Source organism: Aspergillus caelatus, assembly GCF_009193585.1.
Source record: "Aspergillus caelatus strain CBS 763.97 unplaced genomic scaffold BDV27scaffold_2, whole genome shotgun sequence".
Taxonomy (NCBI): Eukaryota; Fungi; Ascomycota; class Eurotiomycetes; order Eurotiales; family Aspergillaceae; genus Aspergillus; species Aspergillus caelatus.
Window position 1 is genome coordinate 305,648 of NW_022475265.1, and position 15,121 is coordinate 320,768.

At 48.6% G+C, this 15,121-nt stretch overlaps 6 protein-coding genes across 6 annotated transcripts; 4 read left to right on the forward strand and 2 right to left on the reverse strand.

Moving 5' to 3' along the window:
• Positions 1–1,365, forward strand: BDV27DRAFT_167541 (uncharacterized protein). The gene is made up of 3 exons (XM_032074519.1): positions 1–233; positions 283–684; positions 734–1,365. Exons 1-3 carry the CDS (start codon positions 17–19, stop codon positions 1,246–1,248), a joined length of 1,134 nt encoding a protein of 377 aa, XP_031933762.1. The 5' UTR covers positions 1–16; the 3' UTR covers positions 1,249–1,365.
• A 482-nt stretch (positions 1,366–1,847) lies between these two features.
• BDV27DRAFT_167543 (flavin-containing monooxygenase) lies at positions 1,848–3,847 on the forward strand (the record flags this gene model as incomplete). Its single annotated transcript, XM_032074520.1, has 3 exons — positions 1,848–2,162; positions 2,228–2,488; positions 2,543–3,847. 3 exons carry the CDS (start codon positions 1,848–1,850, stop codon positions 3,845–3,847), a joined length of 1,881 nt encoding a protein of 626 aa, XP_031933763.1.
• A 475-nt stretch (positions 3,848–4,322) lies between these two features.
• BDV27DRAFT_167544 (LLM class flavin-dependent oxidoreductase) lies at positions 4,323–5,781 on the reverse strand (the record flags this gene model as incomplete). Its single annotated transcript, XM_032074521.1, has 1 exon — positions 4,323–5,781. Exon 1 carries the CDS (start codon positions 5,772–5,774, stop codon positions 4,323–4,325), a length of 1,452 nt encoding a protein of 483 aa, XP_031933764.1. The 5' UTR covers positions 5,775–5,781.
• Positions 5,782–6,660: 879 nt separating this feature from the next.
• Positions 6,661–8,095, reverse strand: BDV27DRAFT_151943 (zinc-binding alcohol dehydrogenase family protein; the record flags this gene model as incomplete). The annotated part of the gene is made up of 4 exons (XM_032071455.1): positions 6,661–7,199; positions 7,251–7,693; positions 7,749–7,789; positions 7,841–8,095. The coding sequence occupies 4 exons, from the start codon at positions 8,093–8,095 to the stop codon at positions 6,661–6,663; spliced, it is 1,278 nt and encodes a 425-aa protein (XP_031933765.1).
• A 1,229-nt stretch (positions 8,096–9,324) lies between these two features.
• BDV27DRAFT_167546 (putative methionine permease) lies at positions 9,325–12,535 on the forward strand (the record flags this gene model as incomplete). The annotated part of the gene is made up of 7 exons (XM_032074522.1): positions 9,325–9,376; positions 9,476–9,681; positions 9,762–10,490; positions 10,546–10,946; positions 10,995–11,079; positions 11,670–11,944; positions 11,998–12,535. The coding sequence occupies 7 exons, from the start codon at positions 9,325–9,327 to the stop codon at positions 12,533–12,535; spliced, it is 2,286 nt and encodes a 761-aa protein (XP_031933766.1).
• Positions 12,536–13,237: 702 nt separating this feature from the next.
• On the forward strand, positions 13,238–14,834 carry BDV27DRAFT_140284 (DUF895 domain membrane protein; the record flags this gene model as incomplete). Its single annotated transcript, XM_032069624.1, has 5 exons — positions 13,238–13,319; positions 13,366–13,481; positions 13,541–14,466; positions 14,524–14,620; positions 14,676–14,834. 5 exons carry the CDS (start codon positions 13,238–13,240, stop codon positions 14,832–14,834), a joined length of 1,380 nt encoding a protein of 459 aa, XP_031933767.1.
• Positions 14,835–15,121: the final 287 nt, after the last annotated feature.

Consider the following 15,121-nt stretch of genomic DNA (forward strand, 5'->3'; position numbering starts at 1 on the left):
TGGACATCCACCAAGCATGTCTCCTATTCGAGTCGGTTTAATCGGATTGGCTAGTGCTTCAGCAGAGACCTATGAGGGCACTTCGTGGACTGCCAACGCTCACTTGCCCTTCCTCACCAAGTCCCCCAATTTTGAGATTGTTGCGTTGTTGAATAGCTCCGTGGAGTCTGCACAAAGAGCAATCCAGAAATATGGCCTGCCGAACGAAACCAAGGCCTACGGGGACCCGCAAGGTAAGCCTTAAATACTTGTGAAGTGAAAGAGTACTCATGGTCACAATAGATCTCGCCAACGACCCCAACGTCGACCTCGTGGTCTGCAGTGTCCGTGTTGACCGGCACTTCCTGACTGTACGTTCTAGCCTCATCGCCGGCAAAACAGTTTATGTCGAATGGCCACTAGACCGTAACCTCGAGGTGGCCCAAGAGATGGCTACTCTAGCGGCCAAGCATAATGCGCGCACTATCGTAGGCATACAGGGTGCCTTTTCACCAATCATTCGTAAAATGCGATCTGTAATCGAAAGTGGGCAGATCGGGCGTGTCCTCACTAGTACCATCACCGGATCATTTGGCAACAACGTCGATGCAGAGAGCAAGAACGTACGGTACTTCCTCAACCGTGAAGTCGGAGGAAATCCAATCACTATCCATGTTGGTCACAGCCTGGAATCCATTGCTGCCGGTGAGTAGTCACAAGACGTGCTTCTGCTTGACACTAATACGGTTTACAGTCCTCGGAGAATTCAAGACTCTGAGGAGTTTTTCGACAATCAGCCGACCAACGATAAACATTAAAGACTACAGCGTTGGAGATGCCGGCAAGGTCGTCGAAACGGGGGCTCGCAATACTGTCCCGGATCAGATTCTCGCCTATGGGACCGTTGAGCCTTCTAATGCTGCGGTGACTATCAAATTCCACGCCGGAAAGGAGTTTCCAGGCCAACCCCGACTGGACTGGCGTATCCAAGGTGAAAAGGGCTGGCTACGGGTGGCTTCCCCGCTTGTATCTTTGAATGTCGGCGGCCCGGGGATCAAATTGGAAATCGCGAGAAACGAGACAAATACGGTAGAGGAGATACTACCGGAGACAGATGAGTGGGATGAGCTACCTGTCCCGGCGCAGAATATTGCCCGTCTCTACGAGGCCTATCGCAAGAATGAGTGGTATCCCACCTTTGATTGGGCGTTGAAGAGGCATGAGGCGATCGATGGGATATGGAAAGAGTTTGATGAAGAGACCCATTAGCTTAGCCTGAGATTCAGGCAGCATGGATAGAATAACTTGTCAATATCCTGGCCAGGAAGTCTTTGCTGCTCTTAGTTTAACAGCGATATTTATACGAGGTAGCTATAATGAATGAAGTGTGGTCATTTTATCTCGTCAGAGTAACCTGGAATTGAATTGATACCGAGGCTGGACCGTTGGGGTCAACTCCAAGTCCCCGCAATTCCCGCAGATATAAAATTACAAATATGGGTACTTCTATTAGTGATGCTTAATCATGACACGAATAAAAATACAGGGGCCTTTTGAAAATTACGGAGATCTGCGGGCTATTCCTTGGAAGGTTTCTGACACCATTGACTCCCGCGATGATGTGACGCCGCTATCCGGGATGCCTGCCAAAATGCAACACCAACAATCATATCGCAGAGTGGCTGTCGATGGCGTGCATGTGGTCCATAATTAGTGCTCTTATTGAGGGGTATCCCAGAATTTGGGCCCCGCGATGATGAGCGCAATAAAGCTCCAAGTCGCGCAACATTACCTCGGCTACGGTATTTAAAAGCGCAGTTGGACTCGTTCCTTGTTAATCAGCTCATTGTAGAGGATCACATACCACAATGGCTGCTGTTGAAGTACCTATCGTACCGGATAGGACTATCCCTTTGCTAAATGGTCATGCACAAAGTCATGCACCGGTCGGTGTGTCGACAGATATCAAAGGCCCGGCTGCGACCACTATCATAGAGAAAACAGAGGAGGTTGCCCCGCAAGGAAGACCTGTTTTTGAGATAGAGGAACACCCGGTTGATGAAGTTCGAAATATCAAAGTTGGTGTCATCGGTGCCGGCATAGCTGGTGTTACTGCTGGGATACTTTTGCCGGCTAAATTACCAGGCCTTGACCTCCGGATCTTCGATAAGAATGCGGACGTGGTAGGTGTCTCTAAAAAAAATATACCCTCGCGTAGCAAGATGTGAGAAGTATTGACTAGCATCAGGGAGGCACATGGTACGAAAACACATATCCTGGTGTGCGATGCGATGTTCCAGCACATGTATACCAATCTGGATTTGCACCGAACACGCAATGGACGGAGGAGTTCGCACAGGGACACGAAATTCGGGAATACTGGCAAGGGCTTGCCCGCAAGTACCAAGTTTACAAATATATACGGCTGCAACACAAGGTAGAAGAAGCCGTATGGGTCCCTGAAACAGGAAAATGGCGTGTCACCGTCCAGGACGTCGGCATAGGAAGGGTGCGAACGCTTCTACAGAGCCCTCACGGAAGGAATAGCACTGACTGGAACTAGGTATATATCGAACATCTTGACGTCCTGATTAATGCGATCGGTCACTTCAATGATTGGAAACTACCCAACTATCCTGGCATCGATCAATACACGGGTACCATTTTCCATTCCTCCCACTGGAAACATGACGCCGACTTGAAAGGAAAGCGAATTGCTCTTATTGGCAATGGGGCATCCGGCCTCCAGGTTCTGCCTTCAATTCAACCGATTGCACAGCACGTCGATCACTATGCGCGTAACCGCACCTGGGTTGCAGACTCATTTGGCACTACGGGTGTGCGCCGACTCGAGCCGAATTTGTTCTCTCCCGAACAGCTCGAATCATTTAAAGACCCTGACACATATATCAAATATCGCAAGAGTGTGGAAGAAGGATACTTCTCACGCTTTGGTGCAATCTTTAAAGACTCGCCGGAGAATCGCGCACAACGAGACACGTGGACACAATTAATGCTTCAGCGCATCACTGAGAAGCCGGAACTAGCAGACAAAATTCTACCTGAGTTTCCGCCAAACTGCCGGCGAGCTACACCAGGGCCTGGTTATCTAGAAGCCCTGGCAAAGGATAATGTGAACTACATACAGACGCCTATCGAACGATTCACAGCAACGGGCATTGTGACGGCAGATGGCATTGAGAGGCCCGTTGATGTCGTGATTTGCGCGACTGGTGCCAATGTTGACCATGCGCCTCCGTTTTCGATTATTGCGAATGGAATAGATCTAAAGAAAGCCTGGAAACACGATGGTTTGTGGGGATTCCCCTATAATTACCTTGGTATCGCAACACCAGGCTTTCCAAATCTTCTTTGGATCGGCGGTCCTCATGCCACAGGCCATAGCGGAAGCGTCCCGAATAGCATGGAGAACCTGGTTACTTATATTGCTAAGGTCTTGCGAAAGATCCGCAGCCAGGGGATCAAGTCAATGGCTCCGTCTAAACAAGCCACTGACGACTTTGTCGAATACTCTGATACATTCTACCCTCGCACCGTATGGACGGGTAATGATGACTCGACCCCTGGACAGAAGAACTGTCGATCCTGGTATAATGGTGGCCGTCCTGGGGGACGGATCCATGGCCTGTTCCCTGGAAGCGCTGCCACATTAAACTATATCCGACGGGAACCACGATGGGAGGATTGGGATTATGCCTATGTCAACCCTAGCGGCAATCGATTCGCGTATTTTGGTAATGGCTGGACCACAAGAGAACGGTCTCTGGACGCAGATTTGGTGCCGCATGTGAAGCGGCCTGACACAATAGATTTTCGCACGTATATGGAGGGTTGGTGGGACGTTTGACCGTCACTATGAGTTAGCCCTAGATGTTTGAATGCAGCCTTAGGAACCAGGTTATACCAGCATGTTATATACAATTACCTTCCACCATGTCATATGTTCTCATTCCATCTAAATCTTAGCATCCTCCGGTGAACACAGATATGAACGGAGGGAATAGGTCGAGGTATACTGTGACGAGTAATAGTTCTACCACAAAGCTTTACGCTGTTTCTGGTGGGGATAATTGAGAGGTTGATAAAATCTGGAACATGCTAATTGTCTTGCTACAACAGCTATCTGCGAGAGCTTATCGTATGTCATTTCATCATTTATGTTACCAAAATGGGGTGACCCATGAGCTTGAATAGAGTATATTTGCCTTTTTTTAACTCTTCTTCGAACTCCCTTGCAGCACTAACAGCTGTCCGGTAACTGGAAATGTCGAGCAGTCATATCATGTCTGTGTACCTAGCCTTTCTAATCTATTTTCATCGATTCATGTGTTCTTTTCTAACGCGTACTTTGGCGTCTCCTCTCCTGCATGCCACACGTACTTCGCCCCTGGGTGAGACTCAGGCAGTCGTGTTTGCCCCTTTCTCCCATACATGTTCTCGCGGAATGTGCCTCCCTTGACGGCATACTCCGAATGGAAGATCCCTCGCCTCTGCAACTCCGGAATCAAATACTTTATAATATCGTCGAAGGTCTCAGGGATTGAGGCATAGCTCAGATTGAACCCATCCACATCGCCAACTTCAACCCACCGCTCCAACTCATCCGCGACTGTCTTCGCGCTTCCAACAATTTTCGCGCCATTTCCTCCCATAATCAGATACTCTGAGATCGTCTTCTTGTCCCATTTCTTGCCCTCAGTCCCTGGCACTGTACTTGCCCAATGATTCACCATACTACGGATCGCCGGCTGTTCCACGAAGCGAAAGTCCTGGTCGTCCTCATATTTTGACAAGTCGTACCCTGACCATCCACCGAAAAGAGCAAGCGCTCCCTCTGGATCTCCATAGCGAGCCAACTCAGCGAACTTCGCATGAGCCGCCTCATCAGTCTCGGCCACAATAGCCAGAATACCCGCCACAACCTTGATAGAACCAGGATCGCGACCCTGCGCCTGCGCTTGCTGTCGCACATTATCGACGGACGGTCGCACTAGCTCCGGTTTTTGACCGTGTAAGAAAATAGCCTCTGCGTGCTTCGCCGCGAATGCCTTGCCTGCGGTGGAAGTACCAGCCTGTAGCAGGAAAGGCGTACGCTGCGGGCTCGGCTCACACAGATGTGGTCCTGGGACGTTGAAGTATTTTCCTTCATGGTTAATCTGCCTAACGGCTTTGGGATCGGCGTACCCAGCTACTCCATCCTTGACATTGACAGCATCGTCGCGCCAGGATCCCTCCCAGAGTTTGTATGTGACATCGAGGTATTCATCGGCAATGCGATATCGCTCGTCGTGCTCGACCTGTGTGTTCAACCCAAAATTACGCGCGGCGGAATCCAAGTACGAGGTCACGATATTCCATCCCACGCGACCGTTGGTCAAATGATCAACGGTTGAAAATCGTCGAGCGAGCGCATAGGGAGCATCGTAGGTCGTCGAGGCCGTTACGCCGAACCCGATCGACTCGGTCGCAGCCGCCATCGCAGGTACACTGTACAGTGGGTCGTTGATGGGGAATTGCGCGCCCGCAGGAATGGTCGGATCGAGGTTGGCTGGGCCCTTGTAGACATCATAACCTCCCAACACGTCGGCGAAAAAGATCGCGTGGAATTTGGCGGCTTCGAGCTTTTGCGCCAGGGATACCCAGTGCTGGAGCGACTTGTAGGCGCCGCCTTGGTCCTGCGGGTAGCGATGGAGACCTGGGTTCAGGTGGGAGGGTGATTGCATGGCAAATGCATTTAAGATGAGTTGCTTCTTGGGCGTGTCGATTGAGCCCATGGTCGCTGTAATCTGTGTCGCGTTGCTGGGTTATGGGTAGGGTGCGATATAGGAGAGGGTTGAGTTGCCTGGCTGCGTGCGGTACATTGCTCATATCCAGGAATCAGAGAATATATAGGAGCCATTGAGGGCGATCCTGGTCAGCGACCTCGCCCGTGATTGTATTAATGTGTAAATTCAATTGCAAAAAAGCCCACTGTCCAAACAGCTCAACTTGAGATTCTCTCGTATCCCACAGGACGACGCAAGTTAATTGGGTTAGGGCTCCGGCATGACCCAGTACGATTGCCGACTGCAACGATAATGCCCCGTAGACAAATTCTCATGCGGTTCAAATCCTCTACAAAGCTGAGTGAGAGTCTCCAAGTTGGAGTAATATTCACACTAGAAGCTGGTACTCCAACGGGGTCTCCTTCTTCCATCATCCACGCCGAGAGTGTCGCAATCGGCGATCCGAGGCACGTCTTCGCTCCCGCTTATTCGTCACCCATCACGCAAGGAGCAAAGGAATCCTTGTCGCAAACAATTGGACTTCACGAGAGACTTGCTCAGTGAGGGGTAAATATAATCATTGCAAGCGGGGTGCCTGTGGATTTGCTGTTTGAAAATGGATCTCCCCCCCTCAATATCCTCTGAATCTGGTTATGTAGGGGTTTTGACAATTCTGAGATAAAATTCGACTTGCCTCGGGATATACTCTAAGTAAGCAGGTCAATTGCGTTTTGTATTTTTAATTCTCGTAATGTGAGAGCGTACTAGAAATTAGACGAGATTAGACATGACGATACTGACAAGTGCTATGATCTCTTTGATTTCATTCTATCCTAAGGCATCTAATGAACACATTTCCGGTATCTAACGTAGTATTCCAACATAACCATATATACTATCCTGCAAGGTCAACGACAATACGCTTCCCTGACGCTGTACCTTGTCGAAGAAGTTCTAACGACGCATTAACATTACTCAAGCCTCCTTCCGTGCGAATAATCTCTGGTAGTTCAAGAGCACCTGAAAGTAATAGATCCTCGAGCCAGGAGACCATGCGCTCTCCTACCTGTGGTGACGTATGGAACAATTTAATCGGAACTGTATGGTAAATGATATTGGAGCTTCTGTCCTTGGGGAGGCCTGTCAGGCCCAGAAGATGAGCGTGTGACCCGTCTCCGCGAACAGTATCGTCAAGTGTTTGTTGAAGTAGAGTTGCAGTGTCTTTTCCGACAATGTCAATGGCGTATCGAAGCTTTCCCTTTGTTAATCCTTTGATGATGTCGACTGCGCGCTGGGTATCGTGTCGGTCCACCAGAGCATCAGCCCCTAGATCAACTAGTCTCCCACCGTGACGGGCAATATCTGCCACGCAGATTACTTTCAGTCCAGCAAGCTTGGCAAGTTGTAACGTGATGTATCCAGTGGTGGTAGAGGCTAGATGGATCAGTCTAAACTGGTCCTCCCTAAGAGGGATGGGAAACTCACCTCCCCAAATGGCAATCCAGTCGCCGGACTTGACTTTTTCGATCTTAGAGAGACCTGAGTAACACTCCTCTCTGATATCAGTTGGGATAGTTTCAGTATCTAACCAGCGAACCACTTCTGTGAGGTCCGGCCCCGGACATGCCGACGCGTAGGAGAAGTCTAATCCCAGTGAGACGCCCAAGGCGAGGGCAGATGCCACAAACGCAACACCTAAGGAGGCGGAAGCGTGGATACTTCGGGTGGGTGGGATGCGTGCAGCATTGAAATGAGTCGCGATGGCATATTCTTGGAAAGCGGCCTTTCTAATATCGCGATAATCGGTGGAAGGCACAAGAACGATGTCGCCCTCTTGTACTCGTGAAGACTTATTTGCCTTAACGACAACACCGGCTAAATCACGACCATTAACCCATGGTAGGCTCGGGATGCCAAAATTGAAAGCCCTGATAATGTGATGATCAGTCGTGGCCCTGAGATCAATTTGGTAGGAATGCTTACGGGCCCTTCCAGTCAATCGGGTTCAAACCAATCGCCACAATCTAAGGTTGATCAGTACCTACATGTCCAGCTGTGGAAGCTAATTGGAGTACCTTGACTAGGATCTCGTCCTTGTTCGATATTGATGGAATCGCATGATCGGTGACCAGCGTGTACTGTTCACGCGCAGCTTTCAGTAACAGCGCACGCTGAGTGGCCCGTCCGAGCTGTGGTACGATTGCCTCCTGCACATTAGGATTGACGAAGATAGGTTCCGAGCGTTGTTCCGGATAAATCTCTTGATATGATATAGTTTGCTGTTTCTCGTTCAGCGTAACGAGGGGCACATATGTCGATACGGCAGTCATATTCATGGGATTAAAAGGCTCGCTGTGGTAAGTATCAAGTACTGAGTGTGTAATTCGTCTCCTCCAGTCACATATATAGAGGTAGACCGGTTATCGGCACCGCACTGGACCAGCGTCTAGTAAGAGATAGAGGAGCCGATCCCAGCTCCGGAGTCGCCACGCGAGGTATAATGGATCCATCCTTCGAAGCTACAGTATAACCACGCCCTACATATTTTTTGAAACTTGCCTTGGTCTTTGTTCGTCTCTTGGGTGATTTCTAATAATTGGGCATTGCGAATCGCGGGGTTGATATGACGTGATGGATGGTTATCAAGAGGAATGTTGGAGAGAATCTTGGCTGCCATCCCTTGCAGTTCGGTCGATGGATATTGTTCATAAAGTAGCCGTAGATCATCGTTGCAGATTGACCTTTCTTTAATATATAAGTACTCTACTCAGACTATATAAATGTATTCGAGTCCGAATCACCTCCGGGCAGATGTCATAAAACTACCACGCTTCGTACACCGTCCGATATTGTGACCAAAAGTATTAATCTGGCGATCATACTGAGCCAATAAAAGAACTCGATGATGTGATTTAGGGCATAGATTGAGGAATAATCCTCGTAAATAATACAATCTTTGACAAAATTACAAAATTTCACCAGGTATTATCACCCCGATTGATCTTTAATCATTAAGTCATAGTGCATTCAAAATATCAGGCTAAATTTCGTACTACGTAGAATAAAGTAGAGGGTCCTTAAGGTCCGTCTGTGGAGTAAAATGATGTCTGAGGATATCGTAGGTTTATCATCAGTGCTGCCCCGTTAGGCTTCAAGTCGGATTGCAATGTTGGCTCTCAAACATATAACAATCAGCTCCCTTGCTGAATCCCGCATGCTGACCAATGCCGCCGGCCTCCGAGAGCTGTGATGTGTCCGATCTTTGATACTATCGACCACTCAGCATTCCAGGAATCGTACACATAACTCCTGACCAGAATGACGTGCCTGGGGATCATGGAGGGTGAACTCCCTATCAATACCGGCCCTGCCGACCTTCTATGATATGCTGGATACTTGGCCCTTGCTTTCCGATCAGTCTATACTTAAGGCCGGTGACTAGAATCCCCTGAACTGTTGGGGAGGTTATATCAACGGTGCGAGACTTACCTGCTTCTGAACCAAGAGCTTGAGACTTGTATTGAACAACGCCGCACGCGGTACGAACTCTGCTCCCATGATGAGCAATACGGAAACGGAAACAGAGCCCTTGTTGGACTCGACTTCTCCTGGTTACGACGCGGTAGATGACCCGAGACTCGACTCCCCGCTTGATGCACTGCACTCAGAATTCCAAAGCAAATTGCCAGGGGTGCCATCCCATCGCAAAGCGCTCAACTGGTCTAGCGCATATATATTAGTCATTTCGCGTGTTATCGGGAGCGGTGTGTTTGCAACCCCGGGGTCAATCGTCAAGTCGGCCGGAAGTATCGGATTGACGTTATTATTATGGCTGGTCGGAACAATCTTAGCGGCCTGTGGAATGGCCGTATCAATGGAATTTGGATGTATGCTGCCTCGTTCTGGTGGAGACAAGGTAAATCAGTATTCATATTTTATGGCTTCTTGTTAACCTCACACTTGTTTCGTATCTAAATCTTTGTTAACCCCCTATAGGTATACTTGGAGTACGCTTATCCCAGGCCTAAATTTCTCGCGTCTACCCTCATCGCTGTACAAGCAGTACTATTAGGCTTCACAGCTAGCAACAGCATTATTTTTGCGAAATACACACTGTTCGCATTTAACATCGAACCGACCGAGTATCAACACAAGGCACTTGCTGTTGGCCTTCTAACCCTCATCACCGTTGTGCATGGCTGCTTCCTCAAAACCGGAATATGGATCCAGAATATCCTCGGATGGGTCAAAATCTTCCTCATAATGGCCATGTCATTAACCGGAATTTGGGTTATTCTTCTGCGCCCCTACGATGAATCGCTCGGTGAATCCAATCGTGCGGTCACTAACAACCCTTTCGCATGGGATACATTGTGGGAAGGCTCCAATTGGAGCTGGAGCTTGATCTCAACATCAATTTTCAAGATTTTCTATTCATATGCGGGACTGAACAATGTGAACAATGTCCTAAATGAAGTTAAAGACCCGATCAAGACTGTCAAGACGGTTTGCCCAACAGGGCTTCTGACTGCGGGCGGTCTTTACTTCCTGGCAAACATATCCTACTTCCTTGTAGTTCCTCTTGACGAGATCAAAAACAGTGGTGAACTTGTTGCAGGCCTTCTTTTTGAGCGATTGTTCGGGGCACATGTGGGCCGAGTACTTTTCCCGCTGGCCATTGCCATTTCTGCGGCCGGAAATGTGATGGTGGTGACCTTTGCTCTGGTATGAACACTGCGTGTCGCGAACTGAATCGCCCCAGGCTGACTGTATATACCAGGCTCGTGTGAACCAAGAAATTGCTCGTCAGGGCTTTCTACCGTGGTCGCATCTTCTGTCCTCGTCGCGACCTTTCAACTCTCCACTTGGAGGACTCCTTGTACACTATGTACCATCTATTCTTGTTATTTCCCTCCCACCGCAAGGAGATGTTTACAACTTCATCTTGGACGTCGAGGGCTATCCCGGACAGATCTTTGCCTTAGCAATAACGGTCGGCCTTCTCATTGTCCGACGGCGGGAACCATCCCTTCACCGTCCATTCAAGGCTTGGAACTGGGCAATATGGTTACGTATCGTGGTCTGTATTGCTTTGCTGGCAGCTCCTTTCTTCCCTCCACCAGACCGGAAGGGAGATGTGCATTTCTTCTATGCCACGTATGCTATTGTTGGCGCTGGGGTGTAAGTTTCCTAATACTGGTTATAATTTCGCATAGCTAACCGAATCAGGGTTTTATTTGGTATCTTGTATTGGTACACATGGACAGTTCTACTTCCACGCTGGGGGAATTATCAACTGGAAGAGGAGAAGGGCGTGCTCGAGGATGGGACGGGCATTACAAAGCTTGTTCGCTCGTATAGAATCACCTAAGCTTGGATATGTAAGCGCTGACGTCAAGACGTTATATGGATTAGAAATGCGTAAACTTATAGCTGTGCTCTGGTGACCTAAATGAATCTCATTATTAATGCATATCGGTCCTCCTATTCGCCAGCCACTGTGGAGGGTCTCCCTATTGCGTCTTTTGTAGTATTTCAACGGTCATACTTGCATGGATTCCCTCCCTCCCCAAAGCTCCAATAGGCCTGTTTTACATTTATCACCCGAATCGAGTGACACATGCATCTGAGCCCTGGCTGATGGCGTGCGAATCTGACAAATGCCAATTCGTCTCCACGTTTCACCAACGGATGTGTATATAAAAGTAGCTATTCACCTAAAAGCTCCAGTGTAGATCAAAGCATAAAGGCTAGAACAAGTTTCAAACATCGCCCATTCCCTTAGTGCAAGCTTAGCTACATACGACACGAACCATCATGGCCTCTGCTGCAGTTCAAGTCCCACTCAGCCACGAACCATCACCACTTACCCAGAGGGCCTCTGTCCCTACCTCCTCCGAAAAGCCCCACCACGTTCAAACCAAACTGTACTTTCTAAAAGAGCTTGAGGACGGTTCTCATCTCACCCCAAACTATGTCACACGGCCCGAGACCTACGAACGGCCCTCCGTCGCACTCGACGTCACCGTTCACGACGTAAGCGGTCATGAGCTGGACTACACACTGGATAAAAATGGTTTCCAGTACTACTACCATGAGAGCCGTGAGAAGGACTTCCTTGACGATGAGAAAATTGCAAGGGAATACTATCCAGAAACCGAGCAGCTGTTAAAAGACGCGTATGCGCCACCCAGACTTCTCCAATGTCCAAACACTAACTAAATTCCAATAGAACTGGCGCTTCTCGTGTCTTCATCTTCGACCATACTATTCGCCGTGCACCCAAAGATGTGCGGGCCACGTCCACGCCACAACGGGGTCCTGTCCAGCGTGTGCACATCGACCAGTCCTATGAAGCCGCGAAGAACCGTGTCACTTACCATCTTCCTGAGGACGGTCCCGAGCTCCTCAAGGGACGTTATCAGATCATCAATGTTTGGCGGCCTATCAAGCCGATTCTGAAAGACCCATTGGCCGTCGGAGATGCTCATACGCTTCCGGATAGTGACCTCGTGGGCATCAAGCTTATCTACCCTAATCGTGAGGGCGAGACGTACGCGGTTAAGCCCAACCCTGATGTCAAATGGTACTATCGCTACGGGCAGACGCCTGATTTGGTCACCTTGATCAAGTGCTTTGACTCCAAGACGGATGGTCGGGCCCGCAGAGTTCCTCACTCTGCGTTTGTTAACCCAGAGACTGTGAATGAGGAGTCACGGGAAAGTATTGAAGTGAGGGCATTGGTCTTCCATCCGGATGATCAGGAGTAGATTTTCATCACTACGATTAATCGATTTGATGTCCGTTTTGCATTTGCATGATTATGTGTGTTTATCATTGAGACTGAATACTTGAGAAGGGGCGCTAGAGCAATGACAATGTGCTTATATTGAATTTGACATATAAGTATTTCTTAACTTCATTCCGCTTCGGACATATTATTGTTTCAGATTTGTAACGGTCAAACGTTGCATTTTCAAATAATCGTATCCTCGGTTCAAGGAGAAGGACAAGGAGACTAAAAACTCAAACTAAAATTGTGGAGCATAATATAATATGTCTTGAGTAAAAACCGTTTTGGTAATTTTCAATTTAAAAAGCAGAGCTGGGACAAAATTGGCATCCCTGTTTCTAAAGTATTATACACAATTTGTGCTAAAATGCCGTGCGAGCACGTAATCGAGCCCTCCAACGGCAACATCGCCAAAGCCGCTACGGCATTGATCGTGCAAAACCTATACCTTTAGCGTAATTAAATCAATTTACTGCTAGAATCTGACTTTGTTATTGGACTAGACAGGGGTCCACGATTGGCAATTTACCTGCGCGATAAGCTTAGATTGTCATATAGACGAGAGCTCGGCAGCTGTAGCTGTACATAAATCCCACCATGGCTTCAGAATGTCTTTCATTCTCAGATGTCGAATATCCAAAAGCATACATCGAACGGTGGCTACGTTACTGCTTCCAGAATGACTCACGAGAAAGAGGATGTCCGATCGACAGATGAAGAGATTGGGAGCAATTCTCTCCCTTCAACACAAAACCATCCAGGTCAGCTGACTGCTTCAAACCCCAATGACTATGCTAACGGCAGCAGTGAAATGGTATCGCTCGACGTTCTACAATGCTCTTATCTTGGGATTGTGTAATTTCCTCGCTCCTGGAATCTGGGGAGCCATGAACTCGGTCGGCGGAGGAGGGTTGGAAAAGCCGGTCGGTAATCTCCAACGGGCCTTCTACTGTGACAGGAAATATTGACACCAAGTACATAGTATCTCGTCAACGCAGCGAATGCACTGACATTCTGCCTCATGGTGCTTTCATGTTTCTTTGGCAGTGTAGTTGTCCGCTACATCGGGATCAAATGGACACTCATTGTCGGCACGATGGGCTACGCCCCCTATGCTGCGGGTCTCTACACCAACAATCGATTCGGCACTGAATGGTTCGTTCTCTTTGGTGCCGCGCTTTGTGGCCTCTCTGCCGGTATTTTCTGGATGGCTGAGGCTGCCATTGCGATCTCCTATCCTGAACCACACAATCAAGGACGCTTCCTCGGCTTCTGGTTGAGTTTTCGCGTTGGTGGTCAGATTTTGGGTGGTGCGATTAATTTGGGCATCAACTCCAAGCGTGACACGGCAGGTAGTGTCTCATACGCTGTGCTCATCGTGTTCATCGTCCTACAGGCGCTTGGTCCGTTTGCAGGACTGCTGCTGAACACACCCTCTCAAGTGCAGCGCACAGATGGAGTTCCTGTGAAACTTCGCATAGCACATAGTCCACTTCACGAGATCAAAGAGACGGCAAAGCTCTTCTTCACTCGGAACTTCCTCCTTATCGTCCCACTCATTAGTCAAGCAGTCTTTACGGAGGCTGTAATGTTCACCTATCTGTCGCTGTGGTTCTCGGTGCGGGCGCGTGCGTTAGGGTCTTTCCTGGGAGGTATTATAGCCCTGATTCTCGGCAACCTGCTGGGCGCATTTTTGGACACCAAGCGCATTTCACTCAAAACTCGAACCCGGAGTGCCTTTGCAACTATTCTCACATTGCAAGGGGCATGGTGGGTTTGGGGTACTATCATCGTGACAGAATTTAAGAAAACCCAGCCGTCGTACGATTGGGCAGATGCGGGTTTTGGCCGCGGGTTCGCACTGTACTTGTTCTGGGTTGCGGGATTCCAGTTAAACTATATGTTCTTGTATGTTACTGCCAGAGAGTGTATGACTTGATGATGCTGATGACTAACCACTGGCAGATATTTCCTTATTGGCAATCTTGCCGAAGACGAAGAGGAGGTTATTCGTATCTCTGGCTTACTTCGGGGTACGGAGTCAGCAGCTCAGGCTGTTTCGGTAAGTTATCCTGCCCTCGTTCCTTTTTCTCAGGTATACTAATAATGAATCATAGTATGGTCTGAACGCTGTCACGATAATGGCTTCGGTAGGAAGTGTTTATCTCAACTTCGGGCTGTGGGCTATTTCGCTGCTACCCGCGTGGCTGGTTGTCAAAAACGTCGGGGTGACACTGGGGGATAAAAAGATTCAGAGAGAAACTAGAGTAGACTAGACTGAAAGGGCAATCCATAGATATGGGAGGTATATGATAAATGCTTTTGTACAAATGTGAAGCAAGGTGCCTACGTTTTCCACTCTCTGGGGCATGAATTAGTCGTATTCTATCGCTTCTGACTCATGACAAGCATATTGCTACAGCACTTATAATACAGTGACTTCCTGACTCCAAGGAATATCATGGAAATGGCAATTGTGTTACCGAGTAAAGTTCTTCGAGGAGTGCTGCGTAATATTATCCCAACGTTCATTACCGGATGAGCTCTTACGGACAGATCACAT